General features: G+C 45.1%; 1 protein-coding gene across 1 annotated transcript in view; it reads right to left on the bottom strand.

The window, feature by feature from the left end:
• Positions 1-24654, bottom strand: part of arhgef2a (Rho guanine nucleotide exchange factor (GEF) 2a) — a 96102-nt gene that overhangs the window by 43861 nt on the left and 27587 nt on the right. The window contains 10 exon segments of the mRNA XM_034094323.2: positions 2751-2818; positions 3744-3916; positions 5256-5332; positions 19056-19227; positions 19649-19725; positions 20019-20142; positions 21869-21994; positions 22687-22937; positions 23040-23183; positions 24447-24556. Coding sequence (XP_033950214.1) covers positions 2751-2818; positions 3744-3916; positions 5256-5332; positions 19056-19227; positions 19649-19725; positions 20019-20142; positions 21869-21994; positions 22687-22937; positions 23040-23183; positions 24447-24556 — 1322 coding nt within the window.

Raw genomic sequence — 24654 nt, forward strand, 5'->3', positions numbered from 1 at the left:
GGCGCCGCCATTTTCCGGACGTGACGTAATCCATGCGTTTGGTTTTCGAGGACACATCTCCATGTTATTTACTGTAGTTTCTCTCTTCAAATATGCCTCACTGTATCGCCAAATATTGCCACAATTGGGATAGGAACAATCCACGGAATGCTCGGTTCCATCTGTTGCCAAAAGGTAAGCATAAGAAGTACATTCGGAGGCAGTGGCTAGCGAAATGTGGCCGGCCCGAACCGAGAGATTCACAGGCTCATGTATGCAGCGAACATTTCAAATTTCCGGACGACTACTCTGAGAGTATGATCAAACATAACATGGGATTTAAAGAACAACTATTACTCAATGGAGATGCAGTACCATCGGTCTTTCTGGTGTCATCACCGACCAGGACACCAGTTCGGCCAGTTGAGAAATCGCCCTCTGCAAGTGTGAAGCGACGGAGGAGCAGAAGTAGTGCTCGGAGTAAGAATAAGGTATGTTATAGCGCATTTCCATTGCAGCGGCTAGCCCCGTTTTAACGTCCAGGCCAGGACAGTTTTTGGTGGCCTTTCCATATAGCGTAGTACCGGCTAGTGTGTATTTCCCCCCAGTTTTTCCGGCCCCATAAAATCGTGATTCTATGGCCAGGGACAACGAAGCTGAGTATGCTAAACTAGAGAGGGAATCGCTAGCAAGGGTGGTACTACATGCATACATATAGTATCTTATATCATCTTCCCATTATACACACATGCATTTCCAAACATTTGGACTACCTATGTTGCAAATGTATTATCTTTTCAATTTACACACGGCATCTATTGCACGTCTGTCCGTCCTGGGAGAGGGATCCCTCCTCTGCTGCTCTCCCTGAGGTTTCTCCCATGTTCCCTTTAAACTGGGTTTTCTTCGGAAGTTTTTCCTTGTACGATGTGAGGGTCTTAGGACAGAGGGTGTCGTATTGTCATACTGATATGTATGGATGAATTCCCCCATCCAATCTCTTCACATTGGTCAAAACTTGTTCCTCTGCTGACGAGTCCGAACTCAAATACTCCGCCATGTTTCCGTGTGTTGACAAAGTGAACGCATGGATGACGTCACGACCATCACGTGACTACTGAAAATGGCAAACATGGCGGCGGCCAGACGGAATATACAGGTCTTGATAAAAAAGAGCTATAAAATCATTATTTACCGGGGAATATCGCTGATTTCTTCAGGGTATGGTTTAAACATAATGTTTCACTAAATACTGAAGTTTTGATTAATTATCTAATGAGTGGACCATTCCTTTAAAAACATTTAGTGGCACCAGATTAGTCTTTATTTTGAACACTACCTGAGTCTGAGTTGAGTCGTGCATTTGAGTTCATGCCTCAGAGTTCACTCCTTGACAAATTACACTCAAGACATATAAAGAACTGCAACAAAAGTAACAAACACAGTGCAATATATTTTTCAATTTCAAAGAACACAAATTGTGTTATCTACAGGTGTTGTTTTGTGTGGCAGAGGGTCGCTTTCATTGACGCGTTTTGCACCACGGGCCGTGGTTTTGATATTCCGCTTACGTTGTGACCATAGACTGTATATATAAATGGACGTAGTGTCCATGACGTCACCCATAGGATTCTGCAGAGTTGCCGAGAAGCCCTTAGTAGGCGGAGTCGATCACTAACGTCTTGACAGTGACGTCAGAGTTCAACTCCCGCCTTCTCCAGCCTGATCCAAATAAGGGCAAAGAGGCGGAGCCGAGGCGGGACCTGCTGCCACCGAGCTGGAAGTTCCAGAGCTAGCTCAGGCTAAGAAGCTAAGCTAACATGAAATACATGCATACCAAGTTACTGCGTGGCACTTTTGATAAAACAGTGTAGTTCCACTATATAAACGATACATTCATAATCAAATGAGACAATCTTCAAGAGAATTAGCTATTTTTTGTTATTCTTAATGCTTGTCATTCACACGTTAATAAAAATAAAATAAGCACCGATACATAGCAGAACAATTGTGGCAATGTTCACCTTAATAAGCCTTGTTCAACATAATTTATTTAACTAATACTACAGCGGGCTGCAGGCGAACCAAGTCCGCGTTTCGCTGCATTCCTTGATCTCCAGTTATAACGCCGGACAAAATCACAATCTGTCGACAACCTGTCCATCAAAGTGACCATGCCCTAATTTATGCAAAAACATTAAGACCTAATATAAATAAAAGGGTTGCGTTATAAAACAATTCACTCAACAATTAATAATCATTAAGGTGGAATCTAACTATATCCCGAATAATTTGTATTGCATCCAGGGGTAGAAACATGTTTATTTCTGCTGTAAAGTTGGGCATTTTAACATGGGGGTCTATGGAAATGTATCCTTTCTGCAGTCATCGCCTATCGGCCAATAGATGAACTGCAGTTTGTGGCACTTCCTTATTGGCCTCACGGCTCTGCCCCAGAGTTTGCCGCTTTTTGCGAGGGAAGGGGGGGGTCAGAGGGACTAGGTATAAAAGTCACGGTTCGCTACTGCAGCTAACAGAGGTGTCTGCTGGTTGGCCAGGGGAAGGAAACTCCCTCCCTCTTAGAGAGAAAAGAGCTAATATGACACAACGTAAAACTTACTAAAGAGCTGAAAATATGTCTGATTTAATATAGATAATAGGCTTTAGGACAAAACAAGAATTCATGAAACAGAATGAAAAGTCGGACCTAAACATTGATGATGCATACAGTAAATGCTGCTTTGAGTGTGTCATAATGTCCGTCTCCTGACCTTTGAGTCTCCTCAGGTGGGCCTTCTGTTCCGTCTCTATGAGGGGGAAGTCCTCTCTCGATGGGCACCTGATCAACCAAAAGCACAGAGCTCACAATTATCATTCATGTGATTCATTTTTGTGTCTGTTTTTTTATACGTAAATTGGACACATAAGAGGCAGAGATACAACAACCATATACAACCACAGTCATGCTGAGGGGTTACGGTTCACAGAGCGGTGCAGTGATGGTGTACTGATGTAGGCCGCATCAAAAGGGCTCCCTCAACGAAAAGCAATGGGATTTTTCCGTTGGATTGGAATGTTGCAAAACATTGCTCTCAAGCAAACACACCTACACCTTTTGTTCATCAGGTTAATATCCATATTTAAATACTACTTTTATAGCGTAAATGCAATCAAAAGAACTAAAAAAAAAGCTAACGTTTAAAAAGGAACTATTACTATCCCGGTGACATGACTGCACAATTACCTAGTCTTATTTAGACACTTTTTACCGCTAACCGCCAACGATACATAGAGGTTTCAGACATTTCAGAAAAAAACATACTGACATATGTCATAGTCCAAATTTCGAATATCTTAAGCTTGTGTTATCACAAACCTTATTCCAGGAAATACACGTTTCTTAAAACCGTTGAATTCTAGGCGAGGGAACAGTAAACTACTGACTCATTTCCAGATTTGGTTTTTAATTGATGACATATATGATACTCTGACAGAACTCAACAAAAATAAATAGACGCATATTCAGCTAAAAGAGTGCCACTAATTCAAAAACATGAAGTCCAGATGTTCAATTTGACTATCTGTAGGTGGTTTGTTCTTGTCTTATCAATAAAGCTACATGTAACATTGTAAATACAATACATTGAGAAGTGAAGTAAATATTAGTTTAAGGGAAAATCTTTTAATATAATGAACAATAGTTCACATAAAAGTATTTTTTCTGCATAGAGAGAAACCTTGTACGTTCATGTGCATTAACCCACTTGCTGACAGTACGCTGGATGTGGCGGATCCAGACGTTCTTATCTTCTTTGGAGGCAGCGTGGAACTCGTACATCTCAGGAGGAGAGGAGTCGCTGATGAGGAACATGCCTCGCTCCTGATTGGCTATATCCCTCACTATCAGGTTCTGAAGGGACAGCACTGAGGACTTGTCCTGGATCACACACAGGAGGAGGGTTAGCCACAGGAACAATAATAGAGTGACAGTATGGAGAGCTGTCCTTCCAGTCATCTGCACACAAAAATATACATTGGTAGATGCAATGTTGGTGTGTATGCGATAGGGGTGTTGAAAATAATCGTTTCTACGATGCATTGCGATGCGGACGTGGACGATTCGGTCTCGATGCAGTGACGGAAGATAATCGGTTATAGAGTAGCAACGTTGCTTCCTGATTTACCGGCCGCGGCTTTACTATAACGTTTTTTCTGTCACTTTAATATCAAATCGGTCGGTGACGCAGAGATCAGGGAACAGACGTGACAGCGGCACAGCAACACCGAACACGGAGCAGTCTGCTTTATCCACCAACACAAGAACACCAGTCCAGAACCGACAGCAGAAGGACCCGCTCTCAATCACTCCGTGTCGCTGCGGCTCAGAGACACAGGGTCCCTGTGTCTCTGAGCCGCAGCGACACGGAGTGTGACAGGGATTTATGTTTTTCAAAAATAATCGCGTTACAATCATGTCAGGTTTTTGGTGGATTTAATTAAGTCTTGGATTGCAGAGTATGAATGTCCTCTAGCAATTTGCAGACGATATATACGTGTGTAAAGTTTGTGAAGGCAGGAGGAAAAAAGCTTCCGCGATCACCGTCTCCTCTCCGTTCCTCCAAGCCCCGCCCCCTCCCTGAAAATAATGAGTGACAGGCTGATAGTGACCCGATAGAAACTTTGTTATTCACTTAATCACTGAGATATAATGAAGCTAATTTAATCTCATACATTCATGGGATTTATGTAACAGTAAGACAGAGAATGTGAGTGTGCACCCACATGCAGTATTTTTGTTTGTATATGCTGTTGTAAATACTCCTGTTGTCTGCTGTGTTCAGACTCAAGTCCTGTGTGTGATGCCACATTCAGGACATTCAGTGTCCTTTCTTAACAGAAGGCCGTGGCTAGAAGCTGCAGCTCGACTGCAGAAGCATTAGCTTTTTGTTTTTGAGGATGGAACAACTTCACACACGGAGGCTAGACCTATACAATTCATTTATTTTGGTTTATAAATTAATGTCAAGACATTTATGTTATTGATTTCTGAAGCACTTTCTAAATAATAAAAAGAGAGTTCATATGTATTTACTGCATGTATGCATTGATGAAAAATAAGCCATGTGCAGTAATATAGAAAATTGAGGATGCAACGCATTGGTATGAATCGTGATGCACCGTGATATCGAACCGAATCGAAGACAGGATAATCGTAATCGAATCGAATCGTGAGACCAGTGAAGATGCACAGCCCTAGTATGCGAGTAAGTTCTTACCAGACATGGGAAGAAGTATCTTTGGTCTTTCTCCTGTAGAAACACCAGGACGTCTGTCATCAATAAGACCGTTGTATCTACACAAACACAAACACAAACACAGAATACAAGTTCACCAAAACAGGTTCAACTTGTTTTTCCACTATGTGAACACCTGAAGCCACACTCATCACCTAGATACCCTAAAAGAAATCTGAAATGCTTCTGCTGTCATAATATTGTGATTCCAAATCCCAGATAAATGTTGGACAAACCCCTGCCTGTCATACCCCCGGTGCTTTAGTCCATCATTTCAATGTTTCACGACTGTGTCAATCAATGTATTCCTTTTGACATCATGCTTAGTAGTGCTTTTTAAAAAATGGCTAAAAGTATAGCAACGTATCAAGGTGCTGGGGGAATCACCTATACATTTTCAATAGATCAATCATAGATAGATCTTATGTTTTGGTCCTAATTTATAGTCAGCACACATTTGCAGGGAGAGAGGTGACAGATACATATTTCTCTGTCGTTGTGGTGCCAGTGGAGAGACAAACAGACACAGGAACGGACACATTATGCTGGGGGTTGTTCAGACAATGAGAATCTGGTTTGAGATGGAAGGAGGAATTGGTGAGCTAAATGTTTAGATGATCTGGTGACTTTGGCCCGGTTTGCTTTAATTGCACAATATTATTGCCTGTCTATAATAATACCCTGTTGCTAACTGCGTGCTAGTAACTGTGAGTTCATATTAAGTGAGCAAGTTAGCAGCTATTATTATACAGTTTGGATGAAAACGTAGGGTTACGTATGGTAACCCATGTTATATAATAGATTTATTTTGTTAGCGCTTTTACAGGTGCTCAAAGACGCCTTACAGATATAGTGAAAAGAAAAGAAAGGAACAACAAATAAATATATAGTTAAAGTTAAAGTCAAATAATACAAAAACAATCACACATTAAAAGCCAGATTGAAGAGGTGAGTTGTTGTGAGTTTTTTGAAGGTGGTGAGGTCAGTGCAGTCTCTGATGGGTTGTGGGAGTGAGTTCTCCATAAGTAGAGGGCTCCGCTGTGCTTATATAACATGGGTTACCATACGTAACCCTACGTTATATCTCTCACAGGCTCCGCCCTCTACTGAACTCTATGGGTACAGGGGACAGAGCCCGACGTATACCCGCTCTGCTGTTGTCACAAACGAGCCGAGAACCAAAATGCAATACACGGGAAACCAGGGATAGTCTGTAACCAGCTTTATTGAAGGCAATAGGCTGGTAGGAGACAAAACGGCAGATAGTAGGCAAAGGGCTGGTCGGGGACAGGCGAGGGTTCCAGGAGAAAGCAAGACGGGAGTCGCAGGTACAGAACGGGTCAGGGAGCAGGCGAGGCAGAATAGTCCGGGTACAGGCAGGTACTATATAGGTAACATAAGATAAGAATACACAAGTTGAAATGATTTGTTATTGGTTGTGATAATATTCTAAAGATGTTTGGATTATTGAAAAGTATACAGCTCCCTTTCATAGGGTGTTGAGAGATGTATCCATAAAGTCATTTTGTGCTCAAAGTGCATCAGATTGATGCTTTTAACTTCAACATTTAAAAAAAATCATACATTTTCTTTTCACTGAAAACTGGTCCCACAGACCCAAACAGCACACAAAGGTTAAAGGTAAGTATATAATAATGTTAAAATGTGCTAAATATATACACTGCAAAAAAACTGAAAAAGAGGAGTAGTAGCTCACGACTTGTTTTATTTTTTGAAAGTAGCTCTCATCCTAAAAAAGGTTGGAGACCCCTGTTATAGAACGATATATTTGACAATTTTAAGCTTGGCCTAACATTTTATTGGAGTGGCGAGGAACAGGTGGGGCTTGAAAAGGCCCACCTGTTCAACGTGGGGAATGCCATAAAAAGTTTGAGAACCACTGTCCTAGGGGGTGGTGGTGGAGGGGCGGCGGAAATCATAGGACTCTCCCGGACAGATTTAATCCTAGAAACGTGGAAGGTGGGATGGATCTTCATGTTCCGGGGTAAACTCAGTCGAACCGCTGCAGGGTTAATGACCTTGACAATCTCGAAGGGTCCAATAAACCTGGGCGCTAACTTCTTAGACTCCACCCGAAGGAGAATGTTCTGAGTGGAAAGCCGCACCCTCTGGCTTACCTGGTACACAGGTGCCTTGGTGCGTCGGCGGTTCGCTGATGTGGCGTACCGGTTAGCAGACTGAAGCAGAGTTGTTCGAGCCTGCCTCCAAGTCCTCCAACAACGTCTGATGAAAGCCTGGACAGACGGACAGGTAACCTCCTTCTCCAGTGCAGAGAACAATGGGGGTTGAAAACCGTATGCACACTGAAAAGGGGAAAGACCGGTAGCGGAACTGATGAGGGTGTTGTGGGCATACTCCACCCACAGGAGTTGTTTTGACCAGGTCGTTGGAGGATCGGAAGCCATGCAGCGGAGAGTGGTCTCCATCTCCTGATTCTTCCGTTCGGTCTGGTCATTGGCCTGTGGGTGGAAACCGGAGGTGAGACTGACCGTCGCCCCGATCAGTTCACAAAACTCCCTTCAAAACACAGAGGTGAACTGGGGCCCCCGGTCGGAAACCACATCAGTCGCCAGTCTGTGAATGCGAAAAACGTGGAGAAGAATAAGTTCTGCCGTCTCCTTAGCGGACGGTATCTTAGGTAGGGGTACGAAATGAGCCATCTTACTAAACCGATCTACCACCGTCAAGATGGCAGTATGTCCGTGGGACGGTGGTAGACCAGTCACAAAGTCCAAAGAAATATGTGACCAAGGGCGACGTGGGACCGGTAATGGATGAAGGAGGCCAGCTGGCGCTTGGTGAGAAGGTTTGTGCCGATTGCACACAGGACATGCGTTCCCAAACTCCCGGGTGTCAGCCTCCAGCGTGGCCCACCAGATTGGTTGCAGGACCATCCCTCTGGTACGTTGAATCCCAGGGTGGCAGGAAAGTCTGGAGCTGTGAGCCCACTGAAGCACCTCAGCCCTCAAAACCTGAGGCACAAACAAACGGTTGAGAGGACAAGAACTAGGACCGGGTTGGTCCACCAAAGCCGTCTTAACCCTCTCCTCAATCTCCCAAGCGAGGACGCAGATCACCCGAGGAGCAGGAAGAATAGTGTCCGGGATACCGCAGGTGTCTCCCTCCCTCCCGAACTCCCGGGACAGAGCGTCGGCCTTCACGTTGCGGAAGTCCGGGCGGTAGGAGAGGAAAAAATTCAACCGGGTGAAAAATAACGACCACCTGGTTTGCTGGGAATTCAGTCTTTGTGCCGACCTGATGGATTCCAGGTTCTTATGGTCGGTCCAAACCTGAAAAGGGTTGTTCTGTCCCCTCAAGCCAGTGTCGCCACTCCTCCAACGCCAACTTGACAGCTAGAAGATCCCGGTTCCACACGTCATAGTTCCTCTCCGCCGGACTCAATCTCCTCGAAAAGAAAGCACAGGGGTGGAGCTTCTGGTTCTCACCAGAACCTTGCGACAGGATGGCCCCCACCCCTACGTCAGAAGCATCCACCTCCACCACCAACTGACCAGTGGGGTCTGGTACTTGCAGGATAGGAGCCGACGTAAACCGGCCCTTGAGGTCCTGAAAAGCCTCCTCGGCTGCAGGGGACCATCGGAACATCACCTTGGACTAGGTCAGGGCAGTGAGCGGGGCGGCCACGGTGCTGTAGCCACGGATGAACGGTCTGTAAAAGTTGGGGAATCCCAGGAAACGCTGCAGCTCCTTCCGGGAATCAGGAACCCGCCACGAGGTAACTGCTGAAACCTTAGAGGGATCCATCTCCACACTTCCTTCACCCACGATGTAGCCAAGAAAGGCGACCGAAGAAGTGTGAAACGTGCACTTCTCCGTCTTGACGAAAAGCGAGTTCTCCAGAAGACTCTGGAGGACTGTCTGGACGTGGTGCATGTGTTCTTTGAAAAAATCAAAATGTCGTCCAGATAAAAAAAAACATAACAATCCAACATGTCCCGGAGTACCAACACTTGGAAAACTGCAGGGGCGTTGGTAAGTCCAAATGGCATCACCAGGTACTCGTAATGTCCCGAAGATGTGTTGAAGGCGGTCTTCCATTCGTCCCCCTCACGGATTCGTACCAGGTGATAAAGCGTTTCGTAGATCCAGCTTAGTGAAGATTATAGCCCCTTGTAGTAACTTGACATTAACTTACATTAAAAAACTAACATCAAGGTAACTTGACATTCTTAAATGTACATTAGAAAAGTTAAAATAGCTGATCATGTTATTCAAACAAAACGGCAAAACTGACGAGATGAGTGGCAGGGGATATCGATTCTTCACTGTGACATCGTTCAGACCCCGATAGTCAATGCAGGGACTCAGGGTCTTGTCCTTCTTCGACACAAAAAAAACCCCTGCTCCTGCAGATGATGTGGAAGGAGGAATAATTCCCGCAGCCAGAGAGTCATTGACGTAAGTCTCCACGGATTTCCTCTCCGGTGCCGAAAGCGAGTACAACCGGGCCTTGGGTGGGACTGCGCCTGGATGTAGCTCAATGGCGCAGTCATAGGGCCGATGAGGTGGGAGAGATGTCCTTGCTAAAAACCTCCTTAAAGTCCAAATATTCTGCCGGAACCCCTGTGACATCCGGAACCAGGTTCATATCCACAGATAGTTGAGGTGCGGCGGCCTGCTTGAGGCAAACCTGATGACAGGAGGAACTCCAACCTAGGATGGACCCAGTTACCCAGTCAATGTTCGGGTTGTGGCGGCGGAGCCACGGATAACCCAAAATCAGAGGGATTTGGGGGGACCGTAGCACATGAAACTGGATTGTCTCATGGTGGTTCCCCGACATGAGCATATGGACCGGTGTCGTCTTGTGTGTCACCGTTCCCAGTAGGTGACCATCCAAAGCATTAGCCGGTACCGACTGGAGCAACCGAACCTGTTGTATGCCCAGCTGTAGTGCGAGCTCCTCGTCAAACATGCTGACATCTGATCCAGAGTCGATAAAAACAGCCAGAGCCTGAGATTTGCCTGTCAGGAGGAGTCGAGCATGGCACAAGGGTCTTAGATTGGGGATCAGCTCAGAGGTTTGGCCCACCAGTATACTCCCAAAGATTACCTCTTCAACGTAATTCCCTCTCCTCAGAGGTAAGACTGGTACGAACCACTTGCATGGGCTCGACCTCCCCGTACCTTGAGTCAGAGTAGGAATGGGAATTCTCCGCCGAAACCGGATGTCGAAATCTCCCGGAAACCGGAAGTTGTTGTCGTGAGTAGCTTTCCGGCGTTCCCACACAAGGCTCTGGAGTGTATCCAGTCGGGCCAGGGGCTGGAGCGAACATCGGAGCTGCGGGCGGAGGGACGGTAGCAGCCATGGTAGCGGCTAGCTGTTGTACGGTGGCGGCCATCTGTTGCATCTGGGAGGTAAGGTAAGCCAGCGTTTGTCCCTGGGTTGAGGTTGCCTGGTGGGTCTCGGTAGCTAAGGTAGCTATCGTGACCTCCTGTCTTTGGATGGCATCCTCAACCCTCTCAAAGCGGTCTCTAGGAGACCCGGTGTTTGCTTGGTCCATTTCTGGCCAGATCGTTCTGTCACAAGCGAGCTGAGAACCAAAATGCAATACACAGGAAACCAGGGATAGTCTGTAACAAGCTTTATTAAAGGCAATAGGCTGGTAGGAGACAAAACGGCAGATAGTAGGCAAAGGGCTGGTCGGGGACAGGCGAGGGTTCCAGGAGAAAGCAGGACGGGAGTCGCAGGTACAGAACGGGTCAGGGAGCAGGCGAGGCAGAATAGTCCGGGTACAGGCAGGGTCAGGAAACAGGCGAGGCAGGCTGGTCAGGGACAGGCAGGGTTGAAACCAGGAGAGCAATCTGGAGGATAATGCAGGAAAGACTGGCATGTTGCAAAGTACGATCTGGCACTGAGGTGAAAGTGAAGTGGCCTAAATACTAATGGAGCTGATGGACTAAGGAATGTTAATGCAGAAAATAGGTGAGTGAGAAAGCAGACTGTGACAGCTGTCCCGCGAGAATACCGCTCCATCCCCCTGTTTCAGACCAGCTTTCTGTTTAGCAGCCGCTGCGCCTCTCACCTCTACATGAAGAAAAGTTAGTAGCTATGGCGATTTCACACAACACACAGGAGCTAGAAGACCCACCTGCTTCTTTTAAATCAGGTGTGTGGGAACATTGCGGGTTCCCTGTGGATTACCACAATGATGCGAGTTGTGGATCGGACTAGGACGGTGTGTCGGCGTTGTTCGACAGCGGTGCGGTATGCTAATGGTAACACGTCAAACATGCTCAATCACATCCGAGTCAGTCCCCAGCGAGAGGGTTTTCTCGACGGCAGGTGACGTAGTTACCGCCAACAGATCTTCCCTCACTACTGACAACGTAGACTAACTCATATTTTTGAAGAAAAACTTGAAAATAGAGTAAAGCTTTATTTAGGCATAATGGCCTCACACACTCACAAGTTAATTACACATGTTAGACATTGCTCCTAAAAGGTACAGATTTATTTTGTTTTTATATTTATCATTGTATTTATTTTATATTTTGACATCAGGAGATGTTATACAGTTCTGTATTGCCTTTTATTGATTGTGATTCAAACACTTTATTATTTATTTTAATATTTTCAAGACATTCTTTTTAGTGTACAGCTTATTTAACCTTTTTGTTCAGCCAATATAAATAATATGGCCACCTGAGTGTGTGAGTGTTACTGTTTGTAGTTTGTTTTTAACTGTGTAATACAGTTAATGATTCCAAATGTTAGAGTTCCTTATTTTCATACCAAAACTTGCACTACTGTTAAAAATAAATAACTGCAAAAAAAATATGTATTTGGGACTTTTTTTTTGCTTTTCCTTGTTGTACCGAAACCGTACCGAACCGTGACCCCCAAACCGAGGTATGAACCGAACCGTGACTTCTGTGAACCGTTACACCCCTAGTAGCTGCAAATACAAGATATCTGATTAACGCTGAGGTTCCACAGATTATTTAGGTATATCATCACTGAGTGATCCGAACTCGCGACAGGGGAAGCAAACACAGACATCACAACATGTACCTTTACGTAGCTTTTACGGGAGATCCTCTCACCGTAGCTGTCAATCTGATCAAAAGACGTGTTCAATGGCATTAAAACGAGAAAAAACGCGGCTGAATCGGTTAATCCATAGGTTGATAATGTTTCTGTGGAATACTTTTTTTTTTATTTATAATCCATAACTCGGAGAGTAAAAGTTAGCTGCTAATGGTAGCCACCAGAGTTATCGCAGCTTCCGGTTTTGGTTATGCGTCAGTCTCACACACACACATTACCAAATAAGGAGTATGTGGGAGTTCCCCTCGATTCCATTGGCTCTGACGGTTAGAAAGAGATGTCAATCAGCAAAATCGAGCAAGGAGGGCCAGAGATAGGTCAAATCCACCCAAATGACCCCAGAAGTGTTTTTTTTTGCTAAATCTCTCTAAAAATGTCAAATTGCACTTGTTTTGCATCAATCTTGATACAGGGTTCTTATTATATGTTGTAGTTTGGATTCCTAAAGCTTGTAGTCTACCATCCCACCATTCAAGGGTGGTTTTCACTATAAGTACTTTTTTTTTTTGGACGGACACAATAATTTACTTTTTTTTTTACTGTGTTCAATCTGAATTTACTTTAAAATAAAAACATCTATATTGATTCTGACACTTATACATCGGTGTAACCTTGCTTTGGGAAAAAAGATTATTAATTTAACCCTTTTAGAAGATATGGTCATTTGTTCTGGGAATGTCATTTTCGAGCCTGAGACCTGAAAAACAGGCTCGGGGCTGAACAGGATTACATAAGGCTGTTGATACAGCCATGGCTCGTGTAGAGTGTGCAGGGACTCCCGCGGGGAAGGCTTTCCCTGCCTGTCGGTAGGCATGTGAAATGCATTCACAAAGCCAGCCTGCCAGGCGTTTCTTGGACAGAGCTTTTCCAGTTACCCCACCGCCGAAACACACAAACAGCTGTTCTGTGTGTCTAAGGGCAGCCGTGCGCTCTACATTGCAATTTAGCCTCCCTCGCCCCACTATGGGGGGGAAATTAAAACCCTCCAACTGAATAGCCCTCGACCTGAACGTACTCCTCAGGCTCTTGGGCACAAAGGAGGGGTTAGGTCTGAGTGTCGCACCGCTTTGGTCACCCCGGATGTTTAAACAACTCGGGTGCACTGATAAAGCGGTTAACTCAGACACTCTTTTGGCTGACGTTAAGGCAAGTAATGCTGTCTTCCATGACAGTGCTTTCAGGGAGGTAAGCTCCAGAGGCTCAAATGGTCCTGTGACCAGAGCCTCGAGCACCAGCCGCAGGTCCCACTGCGGGGCAGAGGCACGCACCACTGGTGTCTGCTGACCCCTCCCAAAAACCGCAACATCAGCGGCTGGGCAAAAACTGACCTGTCGCCAAATCCCTCATAGCAGGACGAGATGGCTGCTGCATACACTTTCACTGTGGAATAAGCAAGCCCTCTGTCCACAAACAACTGTAAGTACGAAAAAAATAGATAGGGGCTCTATTTTTCGCTCCTCACACCATCGCCGGAATCCCAGCCACCTTGGCCTGTAACAGGCTGTGGTGGATCCAGCTCTAGCTGCCTGGATAGACTGAATAACACTATCAGACAATCCACCCTGCCTCAGCCTGTCCCTCTGGAGCCAAGCCTGGAGAGGGTGGTCCAGAGTGGGTAACGATCCGATTGCACCTGCCTCCTGAGAGATCGCCCCCCAACTTGGGGGAGCGCCCAGGGCTGGCCCACCTTCATCTGTGTCATCTGAGTACCACGGCGCCCCCACGCGATCCGGGGCTACCAGGATGACTGACAGACGTTCCCGCCTCACTCTCCCCCGGAGAGGGAGAATGAGACGCAGCGGTGGAAAGGCGTAAAGCAGCTTCTCTGGCCATGGCTCGTGTGCAACGCATCTACCCCCAAAGGGGGGTCATCGCTCAGAGCCATAGTTCGCAGTGGGTGTTGCGCCGGCTGGCGAACAGATCCGCTTCACCACCTCCGGGTGAAGCGCCCACTCGCCTGGCAGGGGTCCGCCCCTCAGCATGAGGTCGGCCCCCCTGTTCTCCAGACCCGGAATGTGGACGGCTCTCAGAGATAACACCACCTCTGCAGCCCCTAACCACAATTTCCCCGCTGCCACTGTGGTGCCATTGTCGCTCCTGATCATTACATGTTTTCCCTGGATTAGGGGTTAGAAATGTTGGAGGACTAATACTACTGCCGTGTCTCTGTTAGAGACCAGCGCCCCCCTATAGCTTTCCCCAGGCAAAACGCAAATACTTTGTGTTTCGGAGCAATCTCAACATGAAAGTAAGCGTCCCTCGGGTCGATGGTTGTAACCCAATCGCCTGGCTGCCCCAGTCCCAGTAACTGTTTTATAGTTAACCTCTGGAATTATCTGCGTGCAATGTGGAGATTCAGACTGTGAATCCAGAATGGGCCTGAATCCGCCTGTCTTTTTGGGAATCAGAAAGTACAGGGAATAATGCCCCTCCGTCTTGTGTGCACACAGCAGACACTGCCTGTTTTTGCACCAAGGCCTGAACCTCTCCCTCGGGATGATAGCTTTGCCTCTCTTATGCCTGCGAACGGAGGACGGATGCGGCAAAAGTAGAGTAAATAACTCAGTCTCAGCGTCCTGTTTATCCACTCTGTTAACACGCAGCTGCGTTTCCCATTCCCATAACACTGTGTTAAGGGATGTGCAATCAACTGTGGGGCCCCAGCAATAAAGCTGTGGTACTCTCTGGCGACCCGCCCCGCCGCAAAACTCCCCAGTGACGGGAAGCTCTGCCCATGGGGGACCACAGAAAAGGGCAGAATCTCCACTGAGGTCCTTGAACGCACCGCGGCACACACCCGTGGGAGCGCGTGCTCGGCCATGATGTTTTCCACCCAAACAGTGAAAAAACATCAATCGGAGTTCTTACACTTGGCCTTTTATTGTGGCCAGCCTAAGGCACACCTGTGCAATAATCATGCTGTCTAATCAGCATCTTGATATGCCACACCTGTGAGGTGGGATGGATTATCTCGGCAAAGGAGAGGTGCTCACTATCACAGATTGTTTCAGATTTGTGAACAATATTTGAGAGAAATGGTTATTTTGTGTATGTAGAAAATGTTTTAGATCTTTGAGTTCATCTCATGAAAAATGGGAGCAAAAACAAAAGTGTTGCATTTATATTTTTGTTCAGTGTATATATATTAGGGATCGACCGATATGGCTTTTTCAAGGCCGATACCGATACCGATTATTAGTAATCAAGGAGACCGATAACCGATATTTGGAACCGATATACATTTGCAGTAAAATCAGAAAATCTATAGTGTCAAAATGTAGAATAACACAAACTCCAACACAACTCAACACAACTTCTTTGAAATGCATTTAAGCATAGCCTATATTATGTTTAATGAACTTTTAAACATCTTATAACTGGTTTCCTCTCTGTGCCCTTTTCTTTAGTGCAGCCATCTGCTATGAGTTAGAGAGAGACAAGAAGTGGGGCAGCAAGCTGACATGCTTAACTAACAATAATGCTTCATTTATTATATCAAACCAATGCCTGTCTGTCTAGCATAAAATCCCAATAAACTGCAAAACACTAGTGCTAGCTAATGTTTTGCAAACTATTAAAAGTGAGGCTATTACAGTAGACCTAACGTTAGACTAGTAGCCTCACTTCTAATATGTTGCTAAACATTTGCTAAATACATGTTGGCTAGCTGATGAGCTTCACAGATCAACCTGAAAAACTGCGAGGCTCCACTCGCAGCCCCCCCTCCGCACCACTCCGCTGCGAGACGCTGCACGCACCCCAACTCTGACTGACTTCCCGCGTCCCTGAATAGATCGTGCTGTTTTTGCAACTTCAGCATAGGGGATTGGGATGTTTATTGAACTTCGGCTTTCAACTGATTTACCTTCGAAACACATGTATGGCTCTGCCGCTCAGCGCTGCTGCTTGCCTCTGTCTGTGTCTGCGTTCTTCGCACCTGCCTGTAATCTGAGAAGGTCCCGCCTCTATGGCTGGCTCCCGTCCGGAAAATATTCAGTGTTGATTGACACTTCAGTAATAGCCTATCAGGTAGCGCTGTGGGCGGGACATTGCTCGTGTACAGAGAGTGGTGACTGCAGACAGAGAAACGGCCGCATCAGTGTTATCGGCAATTTTATTAAAAAAAGGCCGATACCGATAATCGGTCAAATGAGGAATATCGGCCCCGATATATATATATTAGTGGTGCACGATTATCGGGCCGATAATTATCGGTCCGATATTAGGAATTATGACGTCATCCCGATAAACCCGATAAAAGTATTAATAGCCCCGATAATATAAAATATATTTTTTGGGTAAAAAAAAAGAAAAAAATCCTGCGGTGTGGGTGGATTGGGATGAGGGGCGCTTGTTTTTCACTCGGCTCCTCCCGTTTTGCCAGTACTGTGGTATTGGTGGTTTAGGAAGAGGGGAGTTTTTCACAAATCCAGCGCTCCCTAACTCCTGCCTGGCTGTGACGTAAACGGTGTGCGGCCGTGAAGCCAGGACAGTAAACAAACATGTCGTCGGTAGTATGGGACTATTTCAAAGTTTCAGAGTTAGATAGTTCGCTTGCTATTTGTATTAACAAATGCAGAAGTTCCACGAGGAGGGAAGAAGGCAACGAGCTATAAAACTTCCAACCTGATCAGTCACCTGAAACATCGCCATGGCTACGATGGTGTGTTAACAGCGTACGAAGACGCCTGCGCTGCTAAACTAGCGGCGAATCCAAAGCCAGCTGCAAAGGCACCGGGGCTTTGACCTATCGACGAGGCTTTTGAAAAAGGCAAGAAGTTTGGGAAAATAAATATGGTCACTTTGAAGTCAAAACTGTTCTTGGCTTTGTTTTGTTCATAGTAGTAATGCTCACGTCATTTGCTCACTACTAGTCTTTTTTTACCACCAGGTGTGCAAAAACTACAGGTACATTTAATATATATATATATATTATATTATTATCGGTTATCGGTATCGGTCTTGAGAAGCAGGAAGTTATCGGTATCGGTTTCAAAAAACCAATATCGTGCATCCCTATATATTTATATAAATATATAGAATTTCAGAATGTATGAGAGCACTCACAGCATAATAACGTAACACTATCAGAGACTGGATATATTCCCCCCCTCCCTCTCTGGTCGCAACAATGAAGAAATGAAATTACGGGCCAAAAGTTTTATTTACAAGTATTAAAAGTAACAGAGGACACCAAACTGTAGTATATAGTGCCGCGCACATATACTTTCGTTACTAACGTTACTGGTGTGGTGCGGCTGCGGAGTGATACTGGGTGTATGCAAGCCCGCATCTAGGACGCATGTATGTATCATGGCTGAAGACCTGTTAAGTAATAAAGATGCCTCATACAAAAGGTCTACGGATACCTTATTACTCTCCATGACCTGCGGTCAACTATATAGCATAAAGGACTATTACACAAACCAACTGAGACCTGTCTGTCTGCCGCATCCACACACACACACACACACACACACACACACACACACACACACACACACACACACACACACACACACACACACACACACACACACACACACACACACACACACACACACACACACACACACACACACACACACACACACACACACACACACACACACACACACACACACACACACACACACACACACACACACACACACACACACACACACACACACACACACACACACACACACACACACACACACACACACACACACACACACAGCTCCTAAAGCATAATCAGGCTACAGCCGTTGTGTATTTTATTATGTGAAGCACTAAATGGTCTTAGAAAAATATCGACTCTGTAGATATCTACTAAACTACAGCAAATAAAGAGAGTAGGTCTGTTATACTGAGTGATATATATTATACACTCTGCTCTGCTTTCTGCACCTCACAGCTGTTCTCACTGTAAACATCGCGACGTGATGAAAGCAGTTTCTAAAATAATATCCAGGGGATGCATGCAGAGCTGTCATTGGCTGAGATCAGTCCGGCCGTCAAGCCTCTTTTAAACATCACTGTTGCCGGAAATGCATCCGCAGAGGAGCAGTGGAGGACCCATCAGTGTATCCTCGGTTATAGCTCCTCCAGAGAGCCTCCTCGATGCTCGATGCTCGGTCCTCTCGCATTTAGAGAAATTAGATGTCCTTAAAAATGGCGCGCTGAAAACCATTTCCAGGTCACTACCGGAGGACCGAGGAGTCGAGGAGGGGAAATTAGAGAAATAAGAAAGGCCCAGAGAGCTGAAGTACCGATAAATCAACAGAAGAAGACAGACAGGAAGTAAACAATAAATGGAACAGCAGAAGAAGACAGACAGGAAGTTAGCACTAAAGGGAACAGCAGAAGAAGACAGACAGGAAGTAAACAATAAAGGGAACAGCAGAAGAAGACAGACAGGAAGTTAACACTAAAGGGAACAGCAGAATAAGACAGACAGGAAGTAAACACTAAAGGGAACAGCAGAAGAAGACAGACAGGAAGTAAACACTAAAGGGAACAGCAGAAGAAGACCGACCGGAAGTAAACACTAAAGGGAACAGCAGAAGAAGACCGACCGGAAGTAAACACTAAAGGGAACAGCAGAAGGAGACAGACAGGAAGTAAACACTAAAGGGAACAGCAGAAGAAGACCGACCGGAAGTAAACACTAAAGGCAGACCAGATAGTTTTACAGCTTGATGTACCTTTGAGCCGGGATCCTGGGGTTTTCCAGAACAGGGTTCCTTCATGGACCAGTCTCCTGCGGAACAGCTCTGAAGGCTTGAACAGTCCCCCATCCCTCACTCTGGTTTCAGAACGCGGGTCTAGCTTGGCCTGGATCTCTTGCAGACGCTGTGTTTTTTCCAGGTCCTCCATCTGCCAACCAGGAAAAAAAGTTACTGTATCTTCCATTTGGAGTACAAAAGACAGTTAATGCTAATCTGATTCTATTTCAATGTAATTCAATAGGGGACAACACAAATTGGTGCTTAATGAATCATGTAAACACAATCCAGACATGGGAATGACCAACAGTTTGCAGTCAATTTCACCAACATCAAATCAATGCAACGCAAAACAACTAGCTTTTAACTTGGTTCACTTTTAGAAGCATTTTGCCTTATTTTTCGTCAAGGTTTCCACGACTGCCTTTTGTCTTCTAATAATAAGATTATAACATAACAGATGTCACACAAGAGAAGCTCAACAAATGCTAACAGCCCATGTATTATATTGCCTTTATAGGTTATATCTTATGATGTATATGGCCAATATGTTTCCAAAACAAATGTGGTACCTGTTGGTCTATTGAACTCAGAAGTTCTCTGACCATAAAGCTAGCCTGGGCTATAGAAGAGGCTTCCTCTTCATCGTCTGGAAGAGAAATACAGGACACAGGATTATTAGCTAAGAATAAGAACCTAAAGCACAAAGAAAAAGTACAAGACATACTTTATTAACGGGCAAATTACTTTTTGTAGACGGAACATTTACCAAATGTATCAATTTTGCTAATCATTAAACAGATTTAGGTTTGGGAAGATTTCTCAGACATTAACCATCACCAAACAAAACACAAGGGCAGTAAACTGTTAAAGCTTTGGGTGTGGAGGTACAGGTCACAGGTATAGAGACTGATCATTATCTTCTTAAATAGGATGCTTCACCTTTCACTGCAGTATTTTCCAGAATACGCTGAACAAGGACAGGATATTTGGAGATCCGCTGAATCACCAACAAGATGCACTCCTGAACACCATGGCCACGCAGCAAGGACCCACGACTCACCCGCTGCCCAGGGACAGAGAGAAACAAAGAAAAAAGGATCCTGGTTGACATTTTATTTTTATTTTGCAACCACACTCCGCTCACCCTGAATGATCCCTGGCAGTGCGAAGGGTTTGGGGGGCCTCCGTCCCCCTAGAACATTTAGATGTTTGCAGGTCTTAGATGCTGTCTGGTGCATTCTCTAGACTGAATTATAAGATGAACCACCACAATATTATATTGTACAATTTCAATTTTATTCTTCATTTCACTTGTTTGTTTGTTCTTGTTTGTGTTTGCTCGCTTGCATGCCCTGCATAGCTATAAGAAATAATTAAGTTGTTGGTCAAAACACTTTCCATCTGATGAAGGCAAATGCCTTCCCAGATGGAAAAAAGTAGAAAACATTACATTCAGTTATAACTGCCAAAACAAACATTATTTACACTATTATGGCCCCTGTTAAAAATGTTTGTCATGTTATCTACTGTAAGTTGGTCCAACGAATGCCTCCTCATCCGGAAGCTGACCGAGCAGCAGTCGAGAGGAGCCGAGCGCATCCGCGAAGCACACAAAATGGCGACGTCAGAGTTCCCGTTAGCCGGCAAATCTACATCTCTTCGGTCAGAATAATTTCCCTTTAGAGCAATACCGCTTCAGTTGCGCCACTTATGTGACAGACAAGAAGAGCATGTGACAGACAAGAATAGTCAACTCTAATGTCTAACACTTCATGTGGAGAAAGAGATGTCCTGTATGGGTTGATTGTGCGTTGATCTGTTGGTAATGCCTCGGGGTTCCGGTGGGCATGTAAATAAATGCATAATACTGCGCTATACTTTGTGGCCTCACCCGGTTGCATAGCGACACTTATTGTTTAGGTGTCTTTTAATAAGCAGGTAGTCATATCATTAGCTAGAACTAGCTGGATCTGATCGATATGGACATAAACGCGAGTGAAGTCTAATCTGACGGGAGAGAGAGATCAGCTGCTGCTGACGAGTCGAGACTCGACACGCAGCTCTGCATAACCACATGCAGCGGTGAGCGGAACAAAACACGCTTCAGGTTAGAATATCACACGTAGATATTTTAATTACCTCTCAAACTACCTAAACTAGTTATAGATAGTTTAGTTTTACTGTCGGGTCACTCATTGCTGATCCGCGAGCTGCATGATGCTGGCATAATACTGTAGATTGCCCGATCGGGCAGCCAGCAGGTGAGGCTTCATTGCCCGAGCTAAATACTAGATGGCCCCGGGCCATCGGGCAGTCCTTAATGTCGAGCCCAGCCTGGTCTGCATCCATCCCAACACATCTATAACCACCTTCTGGCTCAATCCCCAGCCCAATGGCAGAGCGAGTGCATGCGCCCATTGTAACTAAATGGCATTGCTGCTCAGGAATAAAGGCCTTTACACATTTGACTGCAGGAATCTATGTATATTAGATTCATTGATAGGTTAGCAGAATAAGGTCCAGTCAGAACACACGATAGGTTAAAATATTGTTGGCGGGGCATTAGAAGCAGATTTGAGTTGAGGACAGCAATTCAGCCAATCCACTGATAGAAGACATATAATATTCTAGGTGGTGTATACTTATTGTTTCCTTTAATCTGGAAATGAAGGGCTTCATCAGCAATTGTAGCTTGTGTCTTTACAAACCAGGGCCTTGGGAGGTTTACCGAGACTCTGTGTTACCAACACATGGGGTACAGTTGATGCTGCGTCTCTAATGTGTCTCACCCGAATGAAGCACTGGAACTTCTTGTCTCTGGCCAGCAGCTCCTTGTACAGTTTGGCAGCCTTCATGTGGCGGCTGCAGAACTCAGCGTAGGTCTTCCTCATGTCGTCTGCACACTGACCTGAGAACTGCAGAAGAACAGAGTGGTGCTTTGTCTGCGTGTATGAATGTGAGGAAACGGCTTAAAGGTTCATGGAAGACACTGTTCTGACCTGCTATCTCTTATCTACCATTAGATACAAATCTAAAAGGTAATATAAATATTTTATTAAAAATATATAATCTATTTTAACATTTCATTGTAAAAAAACTGCAGTTCAATTAAAATACCAATACCAACTCAAGTTAGGCTTATAAATAACTTATACAAGAGCTTAATTGAATACTAGATACTGATTGGTCAATTTGGATATCCAACAGTTTGCTCCTTTTTGATAGCAGACTGTTAAGGACGCTTGATCAAGGGACTGGTCTGGTAGATGTAACGCCAGCTGTGACCAAAACACCACTACATGTTGCATTTTTGTATATTTATGGAAAGAAGACATTTTCTGATTCATGATGGCTAAACTGAAATAATCTTCGCCGTATAAGACGCACTTTTTTTCATAATGCAGGTACCGTAATACGATGATAATAAATCAATATCTTGTGTCAAATTATTGATTTATTTGCATCTATCCAGGGTCATTCAAAACCCTGTGTCCCTGACACCGGCACACCCTGTCAAAGATGCTAAGCCATAGAATTACACAGGAGTATTTTCTGTCTTAACCAAATGAGTTCTAGTTCTGCGTGACGTGTGCAGTGTTTCCGTCACCTGCTCTAGAAGAATGTCTCCCAGCTGGTGGATGGTGTAGTTGCGGTATGATCCAGGCTGCAGGCTGCAGTTGTGCCGCAGGAGAAGCTGAGCCAGGAAGTGGGAGTGTATCCTGATCAGCTGGTCCAGGCAGGGGAACATGGCATGAACGGTGCACAGGTCCATCTGGAGCTCATCCAGCATGCCCTGCCGGAAAACCCTTTCCATGATGTGCAGCGTTGTCATGTGGTGCAGCTCCGTCTGAATCAGCTCTGAGAAGAGCACACACATACATATGTCTGAGTCTAAAGGATCTGAGTTCAACGATACATTACACGTCTGTACTATTGGGATGAAAGATGAATATACGTCACCATAGATGACATCCTGCCTCTTGATGATGTTCTTGCGGTGTGCTTGCAGGTAGCTGCTGTCCACGGCCATGCTCCAGGAGTCAGCCTTGAAGTCCTGCCCCTCAAGCTCCAGCTCTTCTAATACTGAACTATAGTAGTTGTCTCCTAATTAAGAGAACACCCACACATGCTGTTAGAGCTGCGCAGTGATCTACCCAGGAGTGAAAAGACAGCTTGATCCTCCACTTGTTTCCACAATGTGTCTCGAGTGTCAGCAGATTACCCGGTGCAGTCCAACTTGTGTTCGGGTGAATATAGTTATGCTTTAGTCATGTCAGACATTCATCAGGTACAACACATCATCAGCAGTCATCATATCAATAAACAGAAAGCACAACATCTCAACCTTACTGTAGACCTATTTACTACACTGCATTCAAAAGAGTTTGTATTAAAGTGCTCTACATATCATACACATATATGAAATGTATCTTATATAACTGAAATATATCAAATGTTTTTAGAAATACGTCAAAAATGCTCCTTTGGTCTCCCCACTCTGTGAGTGGTTGGCCAGTGTATGTTTGATTCATTTAATAGATTTAAGCTTGCTCACATAAATGTGTCCTGTCTTAGTCCTCTGTGCTGTGTCTCAATTTGCATACTTAGGTCCTTACATTTGCTATTTTAAGTGCATAAGTGCTTACTTAGCGCAAAGTATGCCGGATGCTGTGCACTAAGAGTTCTAGCATTGTGGACTCATAACATAAACAAAACATGCGTGGAACATTGGACACTTCTCACACTCAACAATCCCCATCTCATGCAAATAAAAGTTATACATGTTGTTGTCTTGGTGATTGAGCAGTCTGTTTTGATTTGCTACCCCTACGACAACATTGCTAGCTACAGTAGCTAACTGGATAACATAGGCGATAGTCTCTTCCTGTGCCATGTCTGATATGAGACAACACCACCTGTTCCAACACTCTGAAACTACAGTGTACATGCGGCAGGGCTGCCCCTGGCCAACTTGTGGCCCCACGCAAAATTGTGTGATGAGGCCCCCCTGGCTTCTGTGTCGCAAGCATCAACGGGGGGGGAGCACGCTCGTGCACTGCGAGGTCCTGTATCCACCCGTTTGTTAACTCAACATGGGCCTCAAAAATGTATTATGTATATATTTTTTAATTGCCAGCAGGTGTAGGCACAACACAAAGTACAACACTATAGTACAATAACACTCCTCTGTTTCTGCTCAAAAACGGCTGATACTACCCAGAACAAACTGCAGTTTCCATTCCCTGCTGCACTTCTGACTCTCCGGAAGGCTTCCTTCCTGCTTGCTAAGAACCAGCTTACTCACTTGACCTATGGCACTGACATTACTTTTATCATTTTGGTGTGAAGATGTGTAGTTTCTCGTACCGTCGTCGTTCAGGGACTCTATTGACATAGCTCTGTTCCTGAAGCTGAGGGAGTCTGTGGACTGGGACAGGATCCTGCGCAGCCCCAGGGTGGAGTCCTCACTCAGGGTCCTGCAAGACACACACACTTACTGAGACTTTAGTGAGGAAAGCCATTATTTATGATCAGTGTTTGAACCCAGACAGCCTATGTGACAGGAAGAAGCCTC

This window comes from Pseudochaenichthys georgianus, chromosome 11 (genome assembly GCF_902827115.2).
Source record: "Pseudochaenichthys georgianus chromosome 11, fPseGeo1.2, whole genome shotgun sequence".
Lineage (NCBI taxonomy): Eukaryota > Metazoa > Chordata > Actinopteri > Perciformes > Channichthyidae > Pseudochaenichthys > Pseudochaenichthys georgianus.